The 19566-nt window shown below is 49.5% G+C and overlaps 2 protein-coding genes across 2 annotated transcripts in view; one reads left to right on the top strand and one right to left on the bottom strand.

Annotated features, from left to right (window-relative positions):
• Positions 1-19566, top strand: part of LOC137847036 (non-lysosomal glucosylceramidase-like) — a 393739-nt gene that overhangs the window by 329411 nt on the left and 44762 nt on the right. The window lies entirely within an intron of this gene.
• LOC137847427 (talin-1-like) overlaps positions 1-19566 on the bottom strand; it is a 44767-nt gene that overhangs the window by 6129 nt on the left and 19072 nt on the right. The window contains 22 exon segments of the mRNA XM_068665700.1: positions 1935-2042; positions 2169-2354; positions 2432-2548; positions 2833-2958; positions 3217-3412; positions 3703-3869; positions 4821-4967; positions 5081-5200; positions 5367-5468; positions 5811-5960; positions 6110-6280; positions 6402-6503; positions 6859-6991; positions 7352-7533; positions 7792-7932; positions 8051-8208; positions 8313-8460; positions 8565-8687; positions 8797-8886; positions 9067-9160; positions 9505-9585; positions 9793-9862. Of these exon segments, the coding sequence (XP_068521801.1) occupies positions 1935-2042; positions 2169-2354; positions 2432-2548; positions 2833-2958; positions 3217-3412; positions 3703-3869; positions 4821-4967; positions 5081-5200; positions 5367-5468; positions 5811-5960; positions 6110-6280; positions 6402-6503; positions 6859-6991; positions 7352-7533; positions 7792-7932; positions 8051-8208; positions 8313-8460; positions 8565-8687; positions 8797-8886; positions 9067-9160; positions 9505-9585; positions 9793-9862 (2912 nt within the window).

Below are 19566 nucleotides of genomic sequence, written 5' to 3' on the forward strand. Positions count from 1 at the left end.
TGCTGGGGTGTAAGGCAGTATCCTGTCCATAACCTTCTCTTCTACATCCCTCAATGTGGGGCAGGGCTCAGCGCTGCAGACTGCCCCATCAGCACCTCCTCATCCCTTCTGCTTGCTGCCTTCCGGGAACCTGCTGCCCTCCCATAAATGTGACCTCTGTGCTGGCTTCCTGCATTCACAGACCACAGTGCTGCAGAGTCTGGAGGGTTCCTGACTTTATTTGGGACTTGTGTGGGGCCATCCCAGCAAAGTCATGGCAGTTGCATATGGCAGGGAGCCCCCAAGCTGACAGCAATGGCCAATTTGCCCTCGTGAGCATGTCTGGACAAAAAGCAGTATTATTAAGTCTATCATCTGCTCTGACAAGATTTTTAAAATTGCTAAATGGTCTCTTTCTAGAGGCCATAAGCTTACTAAGATGTACCTCCAATGAATATTTCATGGGATGGACTGCATGTATGATATTCAGGAGACATTGCATGACAGATGGAAGCTTACACCCAAAATGCAGTGGAATAACATGCTTCTGCAAGTAGTCTGACCTTGGGCACTGCCACAGTATGTCATTAGCCCAATCATCTGTTAACAACAGGTCACCCAGAGAATTTCACCTAGCATTTCAGTCTTGGCTGCGATGACTTATGTGTGACTAAAGCATCTTCCAGAAAGAAATTTGATCTAGATGCAGAGTATGAAAAACTCACTGCTCTTTGTAACTGTATCCCAATGGTTATGTCTTTCAGATAAAACCATCCTTTGATTTCCCCCGTCTGGCTTCAATGTCTAGCCCTTGGGTCCTGCCTACCTCCCTCTTTGTTTTTAATCCCCTTTTAACCAACCTAGTGAAATCATGCTGCATAACTGACCCCATGCTTGCTCTTTTTCCTTGCTTCAGGTCCAGGGCTATCATCAGATCTACAGGCACACATTCTGTGCATCCTTGCAGCAGGATCAGCTCTTACAATCTTGCCAAGAATGCAAACCACTGGAAGCACTTCACTGAATCCTTTCTTCCCAACTCTTGGTTAATCTAGCCTTAATTCGCTTCATATGAACTACACTGATCTTGTAGGATAGCTAATTAAAGCAGCCAACTGAAGTACTCGGGAGGACTAAGCTGGAGGAAGACTGGATCAAAAGAGTGCAGCTGGCCTTTGCAGTCAACACCTCTGCCACTGCAGGCACTGCCTGTCTCGCACACTCTTGTGTAAGCTTAATGAGCTCTGTTTTCACACTGGCTAAGTTTCTCATTCCCACTACTCATAATGGAAGCTGCTTCAGGATTCTGTTCCTGTGTTGTAAATTTCCAGCCTCTGTTTATGGCCAGTTAATCTCCATCTGTTGTTACCCAAATACTTTTCTTCAGAGCTTGTTGATCACTCTGACATCTGCTTCTGTAAGTAATTATAGGCAGCCCTCCCATCCCTCCTCACCTTGCCTGCCTAAGCAATCAGGGAACACGGGAGGTGCTCCTTTCCTGTATGGGACCATCATGGGGATGGAGGTGAGCCACACGCTAGGTACAGGGGCAAGGAAGGGAAGAGGAATCTGGCACCTGCTTTTTCAAGATGATTTTGACATCAAATGTCTAGGTCAGGTCAAAGCAACTTTAACAGCATTAGCCCAGAGCACTGCAGCAATGAAGAGCTGTGCAGTCTCAAGGCAGCCAGCAGGTCTCTCCTTTATGTCAGGACCTGAAGGACAGGCAGCACGACCTGCATGCCAGTGGCCACTGCATGTTACCTCCTCCCCTGTGCTCAGCCCCATGGCAGGACTCACCTTGGGTGCTTCAGGGACAGGCAGTAAGGGGGAGCACACTAAAAGACCTCAGAGGGAAGAGCTGCAGAGCCCATAGGAAGTTGGGGATCTGGGGAGCACCCCGGTATCTATGGGTGGCCTCAGCAAAACATGGGAATGGGGCTGGGGACACTAACCACCAGCACGTGCTCCAGCAGCTCCAGGTAGCCACCAGCACATTCCCTGTCAAAGCGCAGCGCCCACTGCCGCACGTCCGCGCTCACCTCTGGGTGGTAGGCAGCCTCCTGGAACCCAAAGATAGCGATTCGCATCCAGACGCCTCCCCTGCCACAATGGGGCTCGTGGAGGGCACCCGGCTTGTCCCCCCAAACCTGTGCCAGCCCCATGTCCCCTGACTACCCACGCGGCACCTTGCAGGCGTGCAGCATATCTGCGATGGCACAGCGGCTCAGATTGGCCATGGCGATGACATCCTCCTGCCGACATGAGTTGCCAGCGGCCACAGCTTTGTCCGTGGCCATCGTAATGCCTTTTGTCATTCGGATGAAGTCTTCTGGGGTCGAGACCTGGGCAGGAGGCACTGGGGAGGAGAAGACCTGAGAACAGAGAGTCGGGTGAGGCGCAGGGCAGCAGGAGGGCAGGAGGCCAGCCGCAATGCTGTGGCTGTACTCACCACCAGCTCTTGATGGATGTGCTCTATCGTGGCCTCCAGCACACGCATCCCTTTCGTGGCCTCGTCCTCGACAGTCTTCACCGTCTTCAGCAAGGAAGTGACGTTGGTGACCATCACCTGTGGAAGGGAGAACAGAACTGGGAAAAAGCCCCAAGAAAGCTCTGGAACGCTGCCAGCACCTGTCCCTCCCTTTGTGGTTTGGTCCCAAACTGTCCCTTCCTTCTCCATACTCCACCTCATTTTGATCTCCCACTTTGTGTTATGCCCTACCTTTTATGTGTCCCCTTGCCCTGACTACCTCCCAGTTGTCCTCCCATCCCTAGACAGGCACAGAAGCACCTTCCTGCTTTTTCTAGCCCTCCTGCCCCATTCCCTTCTCCCCATTGTGCCCCAGTGCAGACCTTGGCAGAGTTCTTCAGCTGGTAGACAGTGGGGTCATCCCCAGCTTTGCCAGCAGCTGCTTTGGTGGCACTGATCAGGTCCCCAAGTGCCTTGGCCACATCCTTCACAGCATTGATCAGAACCACCTAGGAAGAGCAAGACCAGGGTCATGGCTTGCTGTGGTCACAGTCAGGCTGTAGGTGGTGTGGCCCAGCAGCAGAAAATTAGGGCACCCCAGAACATGCCATATACATGGAGTTCAAATCAGCCAGTTCTGCTAGCAGGCAAAGCTCAGCCAGTGTTCTCCAAGATGTGCAGAGTCCAGCCCAGAGCACCAGATGACCTTTTACCCTCAGCTCCAACCCCTTCACACAAACTATAAGCAGCCTCTGTTCACCACAGACACCCCATCCTAGCTGAGTCTCTGGGTCTTCAGATCCCAGGATGGCAGCACCCAGCTTCACCACCTCTGCCAGGTGGGTGATGGTGGTCACAGAGGACTGGGCAGCCTGGGCTAGCTTCTCTTGGTTGGTCATGACGTTCTGTACCAGCACTTTGGTGTCCTCCACCAGTGCCCTGGCTGTCTTCAAGATGCCCTCCCTGGTGAGAAGAAGGGAGTCAGAGAGGATGCAGCCCTGCAGAGGTGTGCGTGCACAAGGTGCTAAGTAATGACAGACAAACATCTGCCTCTACATGCACATGTGCTCCTTGCTCCCTGCCTTTCATCTGTATGAGCTGGAGGGGGAAACAGCCAGTATGACCCGAACTTGCAGGTCTCCTTGGAGCTGGTCCACAGCTTACAAAGATGCAAGACAGAGGGACAGAGCCTGCCCCACCTATCCTCAGCTGAGCAGGGGCTGGCCAAGGTGTTTTACCCCCCACCCTGGTACCTGTGGTCAGCAAAGGTTTCCGAGTTCTCCTGATTGAGGATCCCTGCTGTGGCAAACATGATGGTGGTATCGAGGTCAGCGATGATGCCAGAGACAGTGCTGGCAGCAGTGATGCAGGCTTGCGTCCCACGGTTTCCAGCCTGCAGGGCTGCCAGTACATGGGACACCTGCATGGTACAAGCAGGGTGACTGAGTGAGGCAGAGCAGGTTCATGCAATCCCCACCACACACCTCTGACACCTCCCCAGGATAAATCAATCCAAGGAGAGGTCTCAGGAATTGTATGGTCTGGACACCCCTTCTTAGCTTCCATTTATTTTTATCTCATACCTATCATGCTTGGGGGTGCAGGAGACATTGGACTCTGCTACTTTCCAAACAAATACGGCTAGCACCTTATCAGAATGTTACAGCTCATTCCTTCTGTAAGCGCTAAATTCAATTTCTGCACTTTGGCAAGCACTCATAAGAGAATAAGTTTCCTGATGGAAAGTAAGGTTGGAAAGAAAGAACCTACAAGAGGCCCTGGGCATGCAGACGTGCCAGACAGTATGAACCAGCGTTTGTTTTGCTTTTGTAATCTTGCTTGCAAGCATTGCAGCTCTACCCTTATCAGTTGGATTTTTTAAACTATTTTTTGTATGTTATTAATCACTGTGCTTTTTAGACTGGCTGATGGGCAGGATGCTTTCCATTGTACTAGCAAAAGATGCTGGGGATATTGATCACCTAGCATGAGCTGCAGGCTTACTAGAGACGCAGCAAATGCTACACACACCTCTTCTATGGCTGATTTAGAGAGCCCTGGGCTGCCACCAAGGTGTGGAACAGTCTTTCTCAGCAGGCCATTACCAGCACTTCAGCAGGTAGCACCTGGCCATTGCAGTTACCCATTGCAGCGCAAGTTGTTGTTATGGTGCCAGGAAGGGAACCCATCCCACGCCCCACCAGCTGAATTGTGCCAGGGCAAGCATGGCACAGAGAGCAGACAGAGCCCAGCAGGACAACAAGAGAACCCAAGGTGGAGGCTCAAAGGGCACATGGCTCAATCTGGCATTCCTCCCAGCGCCTGCCTCCACTCTCCTGTTACCTGCTCTGGGACCCTTGGGGCAGCTCACCTTCTTGGAGACCTTGCACGCACTCTCTATAAGCTCCTTCTTGGTATAGGCATCGCTGGGGCTACACTGCAGGGCTCCAGCCTTGGTCACCAGGGTGGTGCAGCCGTGACCCAGCTCCTGGACCCGGCACTTGATGTGGGAGCCTATCTGGAGGCAAATGGGTGCATGAGAGAGCCTGAAGGGAACTAACCCCTGCACCCATCATACCTGATGGGACACACCAACCACCCCACCCAGCTCCTCTCCACCAACCCTCTCACCTCCTCGGTCTCAGCGGTGAGCACCACTGGCTTGGCCTCTTGCACCAGCTGCCCATAGTCGTTGGTCAGCTGGTTGGCCAGTATGCCCAGCTCGTCCGGGTTGGTGGTGGATTTGGTGACCTGCCGATGGAAGAAGAACAGGGCTCAGGTGGGCCCTATGGTAGGACAGGTAAGCAAGGAGGACAGCTGCCCTGCCTGGGTGATACTGCAGCACCACTTTCTGCTTCCTGTCTCGAGTGGGGGTGAATAGGAGTGCAGTGGCAGCCTTACTGGCCCCTGCACCCACCATCTCCTGCACAGTCACTGCAATAGCCTTGGCCATCTTCACCATCGTGATCTGGTAGTCCACAAAGGTCCCCTCTGGCTCGCCCACTGGCCCCTCATCCAACTGCAAGAGAACATCAGGAGAGTTTGGCTCCAGCCCCTGCCCAGAGACACTCCTTGACTACAGCACGGCAAGAGACTTGTGCTTCCCTGCTTGGGGTTATGCCCACTATGGCCCTGGGCACTCCCTCCCCAGACTGGCCCCCAGAACTCCAATGGGGAAAGATCTAAACATCTTCCTGCATCTCTCCCTGCCTCTTTGGTTGCTCAAGTGCAGTGCCTCTCCTTCCCAAGCAGGACTCAGAGCCAGCATCCCAAGGAAGACAAGAAACAACTAAGTCCCACATAGGGTTTGACTCTGACTTCTCCTTTCCTTCAGCCCCATCCCTCTCTGTGTTCCCCTCACCTGGTTTATGGCCTGGGTGATGGAGTCCACCATGCCCCCGACAACACCTGCAGCGCTGGCTGCCTCGTTCAGTGTGGTGGTCAGGTCCTCCGCAGCCTCCTTCATCATCTGCACAGCTTCTTCCAGAGCCTCCTGTGTCTGGGCAGCTTGCTGCAAGGAGGAGATGGAATGAGAGAAGGAAGCTGCCCCCCCAGCAGGGACACCAGACACTTGCTAGGGATTTTGGTGCCCAGCATGCATGTATGACATGTGACAAATGTCTGAGGCTCACACTGTTGCCACATGCACCTCCTGCTCACCTTGGGGTTCCCACCAGCCTCCTTGGCAGTGTACAACATCTGCAGGGCAGATTCAGCCAGCGTTTTGGTCTGGTCCAGGAGGTTCATCTGCTGCTGGTGGTTGGGTGTCTTGGAGGCAGCACCGATAGCTGCCAAAATGAGCGGCTCAAAGTACTGAGCCATCTGGGACACCTAGGGAAGAGCAGTGTCAGTAGCTCCTAGCACACGCTGGTCAAAACCTCTCCTCCTGATGTGGACTCCTCCATACGCCTGGTGCCTGAACACCCTCTCCCCATCCCTCCCCTCCCATTACCTTGTGTCCCAGCTGTGAGGCCTCAGCCCATGCTGCACCGGCCACGGGCTCAATCAGATTGTTGATCTCCTGCACAGCTGTAATCATCTGGTTGTGTAAAGCCTGTTGCAAAGAGAGTGCATGGCAAGGCTGGCCTCGCTGAGCTCTGCTAGAGAGGAGTTAACCTGCTGCCATTAAGCAAGGCTCCGAATTCCTGATTTCATCGCTAAACAAGCTCTGTCTCTAAGGGCTGTGTGACCAGACAGCCCTTCCCAGGTGCAGCACAGCCCTGCTCTGTTTCACTGAGACAGACATGCAGCAAGGACACAAAGCTTGGAACAAAGCTGCTCTATCCAGCACTAGACTGGATGGATGCAGGCCTCCTGCTAAAGACCCAAGGAGGGTTGCCAAAGCCCTGTGTGAAAGCAGAGGAAGCCAGCAGGGGCTCCAGAAAAGGATGCTGCTGCCCCCCACTTACCTCCTGGGAGATGCCTTCTCGAGGGGCCAGCTGCTGGCTGCTGGCTTCAAGGGAGGGCTGGTCTACCTCCTGCATACACCTGTTCAGGATGTCAATGGCCTCATCACACTCCCTCTGTCCAGGAGCTTTGTCCCTGCGTGACAGATGGATTAGCATTGTACCAGGCTTGCCTGGTGCTACGCCACCCCTTTACCACACAACTCAACTGGTGCTTGTGGGGGGCAGGACCCCTCTCCTCAAGCAATCTGGTGTTAGAGCCAGGCCCCACAGCCCTACCAGCCCGTGCTCACCAGCATGTGTCTCCCATCAAACCATTTCAGTGCTGCAAGAAGGACAGCACCTTCCATCCCATCCCTTGCCTGCAACAGCAAGGAGAACAGGAGCAAGATGAGCCAAAACATCATCTTGGAATGAGTCCAACCGGGGGTACTGGTCAGTGGGGGCTCTGGCCAAGCACACCAGACTGGCTGAGAGGGTCCTAGCCTGCCCTCACCTCATGTTGGTGATCAGCTTCTTGATGGAGTCTGAGACGGTGCGAGAGTGGCTGGCCAGCACCGACCACTGCAGTGGGTCCTTGGGGTTAACGGCCAGGGAGCGGTCAGTCTGAATGAGGCCAGAAGAGCTCTCCAGCATGGTCTTGGCAGACGAGACGATGGGCTCCATGGTTCTGCATCCCTGTGCAGGGAGATGGTGGCCCAGTGACATGGATGGACAGGCATGCATGGGAAGTTACCCCTTCTCCTCACCCAGGAGCAGTCTCTTGATGCCCAATGCTCGCTGCTGCCTCCTCATTGCACCCTCCAGACATCAGCTCTGCTCTGGGTCCCATCCCACGCTCCGCAGGGACTGGCGCTGAGGCATGCAGCTCCTCCCCACCCTGCAGCAGCTCCCACCACAGGCAGGCCACTCCTCCCTGCCCCGGCGGCACCCCACCTCAGAACTGATCTGGGCAGGAACAGTGGCAAACTCCGGGTTGGAGGCGAAGGCTGTCAGGTTGTTCATGGCCTCTATCAGAGGAGCTGTGGCGGTGCGGCACCGCTCCCGGTTCTCCTCATTGAAGGTGCCGTCCAGGGCCTGGTGTGCAGGAGAGAGTGAGCAGTTATCCAGCCCTGAGCATGCCCCACATCCCACCTACCCTCCCATCTCTACTCCGCCTGCTTCTTGCAGGGCCACCCATGCTGCCCCAACACACCTTGATGGTCTTCACCAGGTTGGCGGTGCTGTTGGCCACCTCCTTGGCCGACTGGACAAACTGCCGCTTGGCAACGGGGTTGGCGGTGCGGAAGGCCAGGCGGCACGTGTTGCACAGAGCCGAGGTGTGCTTAGCCACAATGGTGGCTGCTGACAGCACTTGTGGAGAAGAGAAGATCGAGGCAGGATCCACAGCATCTCCCCATTCTTGCAACACTCCCTTTTAGGCAAGAAAATGCCCATCACGGTGCCCCACCTCATACTCACCTGTGACTGTGTGGAGGCAGGGTCCACTAGGTTCTGGCAGGCCATCTGGATGGCTTGGTTAGCTCTGGCAAACTGAGTGGGGTCTACCAAGCCCTGCTGTCCAGCCTGGCTGTTGAGATCAGAAACTCCCACCAGGTAGGCAGCCTGCGAGCACAAGAGAGGCAATGAGGGCTTGTGCCAGGGCAGAGGCAGGAGAGGGCTCCCAGCACCAGGCACGATGCATGGGGATGGGACTGAGCGCGTCTCACCTGGGCTGCTGCCTCTGTCAGCCCACAGAGAGCTTTGGAGGCAGCGCTGACGGACTCCCTGAACTCGGGCAGTTTGCTGTTTTTGGCATTCTGGGAGATGCCAGCCATGGACTCATCCAGCACCTGCAGGATACACAACCACCAGCTGGAGACCACCTCCTGCCTGGTGCTCCAGCCTCAGAGCTCACTGTGCTCCACCAGCCGAGCATCTAATCCAAAGGAAGACACTCACCTTGGAGTTCTCCATGACACTGTCCAGGCAGTTGAAGTAGGACATGTCATTGACAGCCTGGATGGGGTTCTCCAACAGCTCCTTCACCGCCTAGAGAGACAAGGGTGTCATGTCGAGGGGAAGGGTTTGCACTCTCCACATCCCACACCTTGCACTCACAGCTCCTTTTTGCTCTCTCCTGCCTCTTATGGCACAGAGGAGCTGCTCCTCTCCCCACCCCAGACATCTCAGCACCCAACCAAATCCAAGCCCCTGGCCTCCAATTCTCACCTCCAGCTCCCTCAGGGCATTGTCACACTCTTTCTGTCCTGATGCCTGCTGGATGCACATGGTGATCAGCTGATTAATGCTGTCAGTCACAGCCCTGCCAGGACAGGGGAGAGACATACCTGGATCAGTGCCAACTTCACCGCCCAGAGCTACCACTATTGCAAACACCTTAACCTGGCTGTGGAACATGTCCTGGTGTAGGAAATGGGCAGAGGTTCTGGCTGGAGGACATTCCTGCCTGCCCAAGGGTCTGTCTCTTCTGATAAGACTGTGATAGAGCAACAAGGTCAGTATGACGTTAGATAAATGGTCTCAGGATGGCCCCATAGCAAGCTGAGCTCCATGGAGGCAAACACCAGGACTCGTGAAGTTGCAGACCCAGCACAAACTTTGGCACTTGACCACCTCCCTCCATGCAACCTGAGTAGTTCCTCCTACCGTGCAGCTGCTGCCAGCTGATTCTTGAGGTTGGGGGCTGTGGGGTCAGCAGAAAGCGCCTTTGCTGCCAGTAGCAGCTTGCTGGAGGACATGGAGACAGTTCTGTCTGTCTCTGGGTCCTGCACCGGCAATTTAATTCTTCCACAGATGTGGTTTCTTCCCTTTCCTCCCAGTGTCCCAGTCTCCCCCTCATTATAGTCAATTTATCAAATCTTCAGAAATATTCCTCAAATCCATGAGCCTATTTGCTTTTGTTACTGATTCCGAACTCTTATTCCTAACAGTTACAGCTTTTTTGCCTCCTTTGTGGTTGATTTAGCACTGCTATAGATGTGACTGGAGTGTCTCTGTGGATGGCCTGTGAGGAAAGTTTTAACAATTCATGAAGTGTCAATAGAGAGCTATTTGTATTTGTATGTTCTTTCTTTGAAGTCTCTGATGTCTGGGGGTTTCAGAACAACTGCTAACAACTAGTGACTGTTATGGCTTCTGAATGGGACACTATGCAAGCCCCTGATATCTGGCCAGGTGGCCAGGAGATTAAGGACATTAACAACATCCTGGTGGAGTGGAGACAACGTCCTGGTGGAGCGGAGACTCCCGACGCACCCAGCGCTGTTTGCTTACCTCTATTCCTTTAATAAATTGTAAACTTTGATTATAATCCTAATTTGAAGACTGAGCCATTTATAACATAGGGTATAGCTAATTGAACAAGTGCACAAGTGCCTTCCCAATTAGATGGTAGGGTGGACCGTAAAATCTTCCCTCCACCGTACCACCAGAGATCTGCCCTGGGGATCTCTAGTCTTGAGCAGTTTCCCATCAAGTCCTTGGTAGCACAAGGCAAATTCTCCCAGATGCCAGGTAGCACTCACACCCTGCCATGAGAGGCAAGCTGTATGGTTACCTATAGCTGTAGAGAATGCAGGGGGAGCCCTGATATCCCTATCACACAAGGAACAGCAAAGAGAGACTTACAGGCCTCATTTCCCCAGGCAGTCTTTTCTTGGTACAATGCAAGCATACATCACATCCCTTGGGAGTCTTTGGTCCACCCCCATGGGAAGGGCACTATCTGGGCAATCGGTCATCCTGAGGCGCAAGCATAGCAGTAGCTATGGTTGAGACTCTGGACGGTATATTTCATAGAATCATAGAATATCCTGAGTTGGAAGGGACCCTTAAGGATCATCAAGTCCAACTCTTGACACCGCACAGGTCTACCCAAAAGTTCAGACCATGTGACTAAGCGCACAGTCCAATCTCTTCTTAAATTCAGTCAGGCTCGGTGCAGTGACCACTTCCCTGGGGAGCCTGTTCCAGTGTGCAACCACCCTCTCTGTGAAGAACCCCCTCCTGATGTCAAGCCTAAATTTCCCCTGCCTCAGCTTAACCCCGTTCCCGCGGGTCCTGTCGCTGGTGTTAATGGAGAAAAGGTCTCCTGCCTCTCGACACCCCCTTACGAGGAAGTTGTAGACTGCGATGAGGTCTCCCCTCAGCCTCCTCTTCTCCAGGCTGAACAGGCCCAGTGCCCTCAGCCGTTCCTCGTACGTCTTCCCCTCCAGGCCTTTCACCATCTTCGTAGCCCTCCTCTGGACACTCTCCAACAGTTTCATGTCCTTTTTATACTGTGGTGCCCAGAACTGCACACAGTACTCGAGGTGAGGCCGCACCAGCGCAGAGTAGAGCGGGACAATCACCTCCCTCGACCTACTAGCGATGCCGTGCTTGATGCACCCCAGGACACGGTTGGCCCTCCTGGCTGCCAGGGCACACTGCTGGCTCATATTCAACTTGCTGTCTACCACGACCCCCAGATCCCTCTCTTCTAGGCTGCTCTCCAGTGTCTCATCGCCCAGTCTGTACGTGCTATCCAGGCATTCACATCCCCATACCCTGTTTGAATCTCAAATGTTTGAACTGCCACATTTCAGAGGGCCTCCTGTTTTCTCTCCTGTTTTCTCCTTGAGTTTCTCCCTTTCTCTGATGGCAATAGAGGATTGTTTCCATATGGAAACATTCTCAATCTGGCTGTTGGGTCTCTCCCAGTTATTTGTTCTCTCTGCTCAGTTGTCGTTGGGCATTTAAATCTCCACAAGCTAACTCCTCACAAGCATCAAACGTGACGGCTTGTGGTACATAACCCTATGTCACAGTCACCCATATTTTGATGGGGTATCCCGTTTTTGCTATTATCTGGTCATGCCTTTTCCAAGTTGCCAATTGACCGAGGCCTTCTCTGAGGCCTAGAATCACTAAAAACAAAATTAGTAATCGATTTTTTCCCTGTCATTCTTCTTAAACCTTAGGTTTCCAAATAATTATCAATACAAAGAATAAGATGTACACTACTACTATAACAACTCCCCCCTTGGGAGCACTGCAATTTGCTATAGATCTGGCCTTTCTCTCAATCACAAGTCACAGTCGTTAGTTACCTGTGAAAATAAAAGGTTAGTTTACAATTGTAAGCTCTTATCCTGCTCAGAGTCCACTATGAGATTTTTATCTTCGGTTTCAACTTCCAACAAGTCTTCTGTAGTAACAGCTTCCCAGGTACTAGCGTCGACGGATGCCTTCACTCAAGTATAGTGAGTCCAACCTTTTTCCACAGTTCTTATGGCTGTTTCAGTGGTTAGTAATTGTCCTTCCCATTCACGCAGGAGTTGACCGTTTCCAGGTCCGAATCAGGACCCAATTTCCTGGGTGATGGTGGTGAATGGGGAATTCCAAAGGTGGGGTTTGAGCCGACAACCCACAGGTCCTGAGAGATGACAAAGAAGAGGACAACCCCAGAATACAGTTCTTAAGAAAACTCTCTTGTTTTGAATTGTGGTATCTCATCCCTTCTGCCCAGATAGGGCAATCTGAGCAGCATCCCATATGGTGAAATTCCTATATCCTTTCTTGGTGCTGTTTGAACCTGTAGGAGTAAGCATTTTACCCAATGAAGTTGGGTTTCTAACACTAATTTAGTTAATTGCTTCTTTAATGTCTGATTCATTCGCTCCACCTTCCCAGAAGAGGAGGGGTGCCAGGGGCTGTGAAAATCCCACTCAATCTCTAAGGCCTGCTTTAACCCTTGCAGTAAAGCTTTACACCCATCCAGTCACGTGGTCAATTAGGACAAACAAGTAACTTAGTAAAGTCTACCTGCATACTTTGGAAAGGTCAAATCCCTGGCTCCCATCCCCCTCTATATGGGTTACAGAAGACCTTTTTATTTACCTTTTGACATCTAGTACATCCTCTGCATATGTGCTTCCCTAAAGTGTATATTCCTACACAGACATGCTTTCTTAGCACAACATCACACGTTGCTTGCACCTCCCAATGATTCTTTTGATGTAAAACAGTTAATATTTGCCTCATTATCACTTTATTCAGCATTTCTCTCCCATCAGGGAGTATCGATTTTCCACATATTTGTAATTGCTCCAAAATCTTTTTTAGAATTTACCCAAATAGATAGATGGCCCTGTAAACCCCTGAGGTAAAATTGTCCACCTATATTGTTGCTTCCGCCCCCATTTCAGGGTCTTTCCAGTCAGAGGTGAATATATGTTTGCTCTCAGGGCCTGAGAGCACTCCATTAATAACACTGTTATTCCAGTCTAACAATTTACTAGTTGAATGCCCAATTTAATCATCAAATCCCTTCTCAACAAGTTAGTCCCTGCCTTGGGTACATACAATAATTACCCAGTGATCATTTTATCCCCTAGTCTCAGCTTAGTATCCCCCAAAAGTGGCACTGTTATCCCAGCCCCTTCTACCCCCATCACTTTTTAGAGTTTCATTAGTTAATTTAATCCCTGATACTTTACAAGCCAGTAATGACCTAGCTGCCCCAGTGTATTGGGTTTGATGGCAAGGTTCGGGGGGTGTGAGAGGTGTGGGGGTAGGAAACTGCAGTGGCAGCCCCCGTGAGAAAAACCCAGAAGCCTCCCCGTGGCAGATAAGGGACAATTTCATCTGGCCCCAAAGGGGCCCACTGCTGCCCAGAGCCAAGCCATGAGCAACACAGTCGATGCCTCTGTGAGAGCACATCCATGAAAACAAACAAACAAAGAAACAAACAAAAACCTGCTGCTCAACAGCAGTTGGGAGAGCAAGGAGTGAGAAACCTCCCTGCACACACCAAAGTCAGCGCAGGAGAGGGAGGAGGTGCTCCAGGCACTGGAGCCAAAGCCCCCCTGCGGCCGGTGGCTCCTGGTGGAGCAGGCTGTCCCCCCTCCGTCCACCTCCCTGATACTTGGGAAACTGACCAAACACCACAGCAAATATACCAAAACTTCTAGACTGTTACTTAGATAATGCCTACATCCTCTTTCCCTGCTCATTCAACTTCAAACAGCTCTGTCAAATGCTACATACCACACCTTTAACACCTTCAGCAACCCTTTTAACACTTCCTTTATCTTTCTCCAGCCTGTACTTTTCCAATACCAGCACCAAAGGCTCAGTCAGGGTCCAACTTAATTCCATACCTTTTCCCTCCAGGATGCTGAAACAACATATCAGTATACCATATTTCATCCATTTTCCTTCTTTCCTCCTTCTTCCACTCCAGATATTCCTATTTGAAGTGGCCAGCCTAGTCACACTTAAAACATCTTATCAAAGCCTGTCCCTTCTAGGATTCAGGCTACAACACAGGCAGCCTTCTTTGCATGCCATTCCTTCATCTCTCTTCCTCTCCTTTCCATCCTGGCCCTGACTCTCCCTGAAGTTTTTCTTCCTCTTTCTCCAACCCTCTGCCTCACTACCCGCTGCACTGTCAATACCATTAGTTTCGCTCTCTCTCTTTTTTTTTTTTTTTTTTCCTTCTTATCTCCCCTCCGGACACACACCTCCAGGGCCTCCCGCAGGAGGGTCCCCCAGTGACTGTTCACTACATCCCCCCACCTTCTGAAGCATTTTCTGCGTATTTTGCCAGGCTTTAATCACACAATGAACTTTCAAGAGCCCTTGGGATACTGGGTCCTCAGGTCTCATCCCCAAGTACTTTCTCATTCTGACCCCAAGTCTCTCATATGATTTCTGTGTTGCACACTATTATTATTCCAGCCAGGATTGGCAAGTGAGTATTTCTGCCCTGCTGGTATTACCCCTGGTCCTGGAGGATGAGCTCTTTCCCATTCTTGTATAGCAGCTCTCCTCCTGATCATTCCCATTTCTTTCCCTGTAAACAACATACTTATAGACATAATTCCCTCCCCCAAGAGTATAAATCAGGTCGTAGGAACTGGTCTAATTGTTCAACTAGGCTGTTGGGGTCCTCGAATAAAGACTTGCTCGCCTTCTTAAAAGTCCTAACCTCTCTGCTGGTAAGGAGGGGGGGTAGTTCACCTAAGAGGATACACAGTTAGTGTTAGTACTGTTAGTATCAGGGAAGGCAAAATTCTCAATATCTCTTCTACCTTGTTCTAATTCTTGCCAGAGCCTAGAGTACGATCCTTCTTTAGGGACAGTGTTAATTACAGTCCCTGTCTCCCTTCCTGGAGTGACTGCTGCTGCCACGGGTACAATATTAGGATTATAGGTAGCATAACTTGGCTCCTTCTCTGAAAAAGGAATCTTATTGTTTACACATAAATTTAAAGCCTGAATTTTCATCAGACCCGTATTTTGGACAAAATACTGCTGTTTCCTTAACTGGTTCTTTTGTCCAGACTGATACACAATATTTAACCTTTTTTTAATTTATTTTTTCTTTTACAATCTCCTCTAATTTTGGGATTATGTTTCCAATTTCTTATCATTCTTCAGGAATAACTATTGGTAGGCACTCCCCCAGGGATATCTCCCTGTCCCCTGGAACTCATATTTCCCATTTTTCCTTGCCCTCGTCAGTATGTTGCTACAGAAATTTCCCTTCTGCAGTGTACCACACACTAATGTTCCGATTATGGAAAATGGGGGTGTACCGCCAAGCACTTTCCCGTGCAAGGGTTACCACACACCTATGAGTTTACCAGATTCCCTGGTGTACTTCCAAGCACTTCCCTGTGCAAGGATTACCGTACACCAAATTTCCCTGGTGTAGTGTCAGCACTTCCCCGTGTGAGGGCTTACCATACACCAGATTTCCCGAGACTCTTCACAGAGTCTCACCCGACCCCCAAGGCAATACTTAATATTTCTTACCTTGGTCTGTGCACAGTTACCGGATCGATTCTTCAGTAGGTGACTGGATGCCGGACGAGCCCCCAAATTGTGAGAAACACTCCGTAGCCAATAACTTAGGCTCAGGCGAGGATATCAGTGAAGTAGTAATTTATTCGCGATTGCAATGGCAGGCGCCCCACAAGCAGGAGAGAGCGCATCTACTAGTTCCAAAACACAGTTTATATACCTTTTGATGGCAGGACCCTCCCCTGTTTCCCCACTGAGTGGGTAATCCAGGTTCACAATCTATCTGATGCTTCACAAACAATGCATGGCCTTCAGTTGCTGGCCTGTTAAATTTCAATTTTCTTTTGACATTTTTACTGCTTGAAGTAGTAATGTTTCTTCACTTATCTGACTTGACACCGTGATTTTCACCTAATTGTCCTAAGGAGTCTGGTTGTCTGCATTTTACAAGGTCGCCTACTAAGCTTTCTTATCACTGTAAGCATATCTCAGTACCACATTCCCTCCTTCTAAACAATGTAACTGTAAAAACAACATTTATATTCCCACAAAACAAAGTGGAGTCACAGCATGAAGAACACAGTCAGAGACAATACTTGTTTGGTTGGTTATCATTCTAAATTATATTCTTGTGGTATGAATGAGATGCAGTGTCGCTGCAAAGCGAGTGCGGAGTTCTGATCCGCGGTTCCGTATTCTCTGCGAGGGGAATGGGCGGAGACGAACAAAGTGCGTGACAGACTGAAAAGAAGGGCTGTTTTATCCAAGTTTCAAGTGGTGGTGCCTAATATATGGGCCTGGCGGTGTATCTTGTGATCCTATTTTTGCTCTTAAATGTTTTGAGTGTGACAAGAAAAAGGCGGGAACATTATCTAAGTAACTAACAGTTGAGAAGTGTTGGTGTATTTGCTGCAGTGTTTGGTCAGTTTCCCAAGTACTGGGGGGGAAGGGGGCTGACTGATTATCAAAGCAGAACGGAGAGAGTCATTTCTTTGGTGGTTCGGGCTTGAGCCCTGGGAATTTGGTAAGAAGGGGGAGAGTGAATTTATTTAGGCGTCAATACCTTTTAAACCCCCATATTGACGGATGCACAGGAGTGATTCCTTGTTTTGTATGGGCTTACTAACAAAGTGCATGAGAAAAATTCGGCTTGAAATTCGGTCCTGTTGAAATGTAAATTTTTGTGGAAAAGGTGGTAATGTCTGTCTAGAAGACTGAAGGCTGCGAGCTTCAGCTGTTTTCCTGAAGTTCCGTGGATTTATGATTAAAACGGGGCTCGTTAATAATCTGAAATAGTAAAGTTTGTATGTGGGAAGAAGAGTTTAATCCCAGAGATTTGGGACATTTGGGAAGAAGATTAGGAAAAGATAGTAAAAACCCGCAGTAAAAAGGTTTGAGTGGAAATTGAAACAAAGGACAGTAACTAGTAAGGAATAATAAATAAATAAATAAACAAATAAATAAAAGGGAATGGGAAATCAAGGAAATGGGTAATATCCAAAACAAAGACGTTTTAAAGAAAGCCTCCTTGGGTGCATATTGGCACATTCGAAGAACTGGGGGCACAGAAAGCAAGGGGACTTTCACTAAGTATTGCAATCAGTGGTGGCTACTATATAAACTAAATGTCCACTTTATGGATCAATCGACTATAACACTATCTTGCAGTTAATGTTGTTAATGTTTTTGAGGAGAGACGGAAAATAGGATGAAATGTTGTATGCTGATATGTTGTTTCAGCATCTTGGAGGGAAAAGGTATGGAATTAAGTTGGCCCCTGACTGAGCCTTTGGTGCTGGCATGAGAAAAGTACAGGCTGGAGAAAGATAAAGGAAGGGTTAAAAGGGGTGTTGAAGGTGTTAAAGGTGTGGCATGTAGTATTTGACAGAGCTGTTTGAAGTTGAATGAGCAGGGAAAGAGGATGTAGGAATGTTAGTAGTTCTGCCTCAACAGGAGGCTGTGATCTCAAAATCACAGGTGTGAGCCCTCTGGGACAGAGGGACCATGATGGGTCCGAGAGAGTTGTCATGGAAACAGAAAAGCAGTTAACTCTTAAAACAACCTGAGTTTATGAGTGAGCTCAGATTGCCAATGGGACCGCTCAGGGAACTATTTACGATTGCATTCCCCTGACCAACCCCCCACTGAGACCCTAATCACCCCGGAAATAATGAAAACGGTAAAGTAAATACCAAAATCTGGTTAAATTGGGAATTGAGAATCTGTTCCAACAAAATCCAAAAGAAACCCCTACGGAATTTTTGGACCGACTATGAAATGCAATGGAAAACAAAACAAAACAAACAAACGAAACTGGAGAAAATAGGGGCTAAATTAGAAGAAGGAAAATGGACACTGCCAGACAGGCGAGAGATATTGCCAAAAGGTTATGAGAAGCAAATACTGGGACGTTTGCATGCACAAACACATTGGGGTACAAAGGTCTTAAGTGATCATTTACTAAAACAATTTGGTTGCATTGTTTTTTGTTTTTTGTTTTTTGTTTTTTTTTTTAAATAGCAAAGTAAATTACATAACCATTGCTTAACTTGTCAGAAGATAAATAAGAAAGAGTTTCAACAAGCAGCCACGGGAGGGAGAAACAAAACATTTTTTAAAAACATTTAAAAACATTGCTTTAGCACTGCTATAGATGTGACTGTCTCTGTGGATGGCCTGTGAGGAATGCTTTAACAATTCATGAAGTGTCAATAGAGAGCTATTTGTATTTGTATGTTCTTTCTTTGAAGTCTCTGATGTCTGTGTTTTTCAGAACAACTGCTAACAACTAGTAACTGTTATGACTTCTGAATGGGACACTATGCAAGCCCCTGATATCTGGCCAGGAGATTAAGGAGAAGAAAGAAGCTGAAGGACGGCTAGGAGACAAAACTTGCAGGGAACACTGTAAGCTTTTGACATGCTGCCAAGGAGTACAAAGGGGAAGGACAAGAAAAAAAAACTGAGAGGAAGACTACGAGCCTTAGGCATGAAAGACACCCAGAGACCGCCAAGGGGGACCACCGGAGACTGATATGCATGCTCCAGTAGGAGGGTTTGGATTCCGGAAACTAATTATAATAACCCCGTTTTTTTTAGAAGTAGTAATGAATATGTATTAGCCTAGGAGCATAAAAATCAGCTGCTTGATGTAACGGGTTGTCGTGGTTTAACCCGGCCGGCAGCTAAACACCATGCAGCCGTTCGCTCACCCTCCCCCCTCCCTCTCTGGGACGGGGGAGAGAAATGGAAAGTGAAGCCCGTGAGTTGAGATAAGGACAGTTTAATAAGACAGGAAAATAATAATAACAAAAATAAAATAATAATAATAATAATAATAATAATAATAATAATAATAATAATAATACAATGGTGATAATAGTACTACTAATAATAGTATGTACAAACAAGTGATACACAATGCAATTGCTCACCACCCGCTGACCGATGCCCAGCCTAACCCCGAGCAGTCCGGCCCCCTCCCCCCAGCTAGCCACCCCTATATATTGTTTAGCATGACATCAGATGGTATGGAATACCCCTTTGGCTAGTTTGGGTCACCTGTCCTGGGTCTGTCCCCTTCCAGCTCTTACTGCACCCCCAGCCTGCCTGTTGGCAGGACAGAGCAAAAGGCTGAGATGTCCTTGGCTTGGTATAAGCACTGCTCTGCATCAATTAAAACATCGGGGTGTTATCAGCACTCTTCTCATCCTAAGCCAAAACACAGCATTCCACCAGCTACTAGGAAGAAAATTAATTCTGTTCTAACTGAAACCAGGACACGGGTGTGCGTCCTGGTGGAGCGGAGACTCCCGACGCACCCAGCGCTGTTTGCTTACCTCTATTCTTTTAATAAATTGTAAACTTTGATTATAATCCTATTTTGGGACTGAGCGATTTATAACACCATCTTCCCACTGG

The sequence above is a fragment of the Anas acuta genome, chromosome W, assembly GCF_963932015.1.
Source record: "Anas acuta chromosome W, bAnaAcu1.1, whole genome shotgun sequence".
Taxonomy (NCBI): Eukaryota; Metazoa; Chordata; class Aves; order Anseriformes; family Anatidae; genus Anas; species Anas acuta.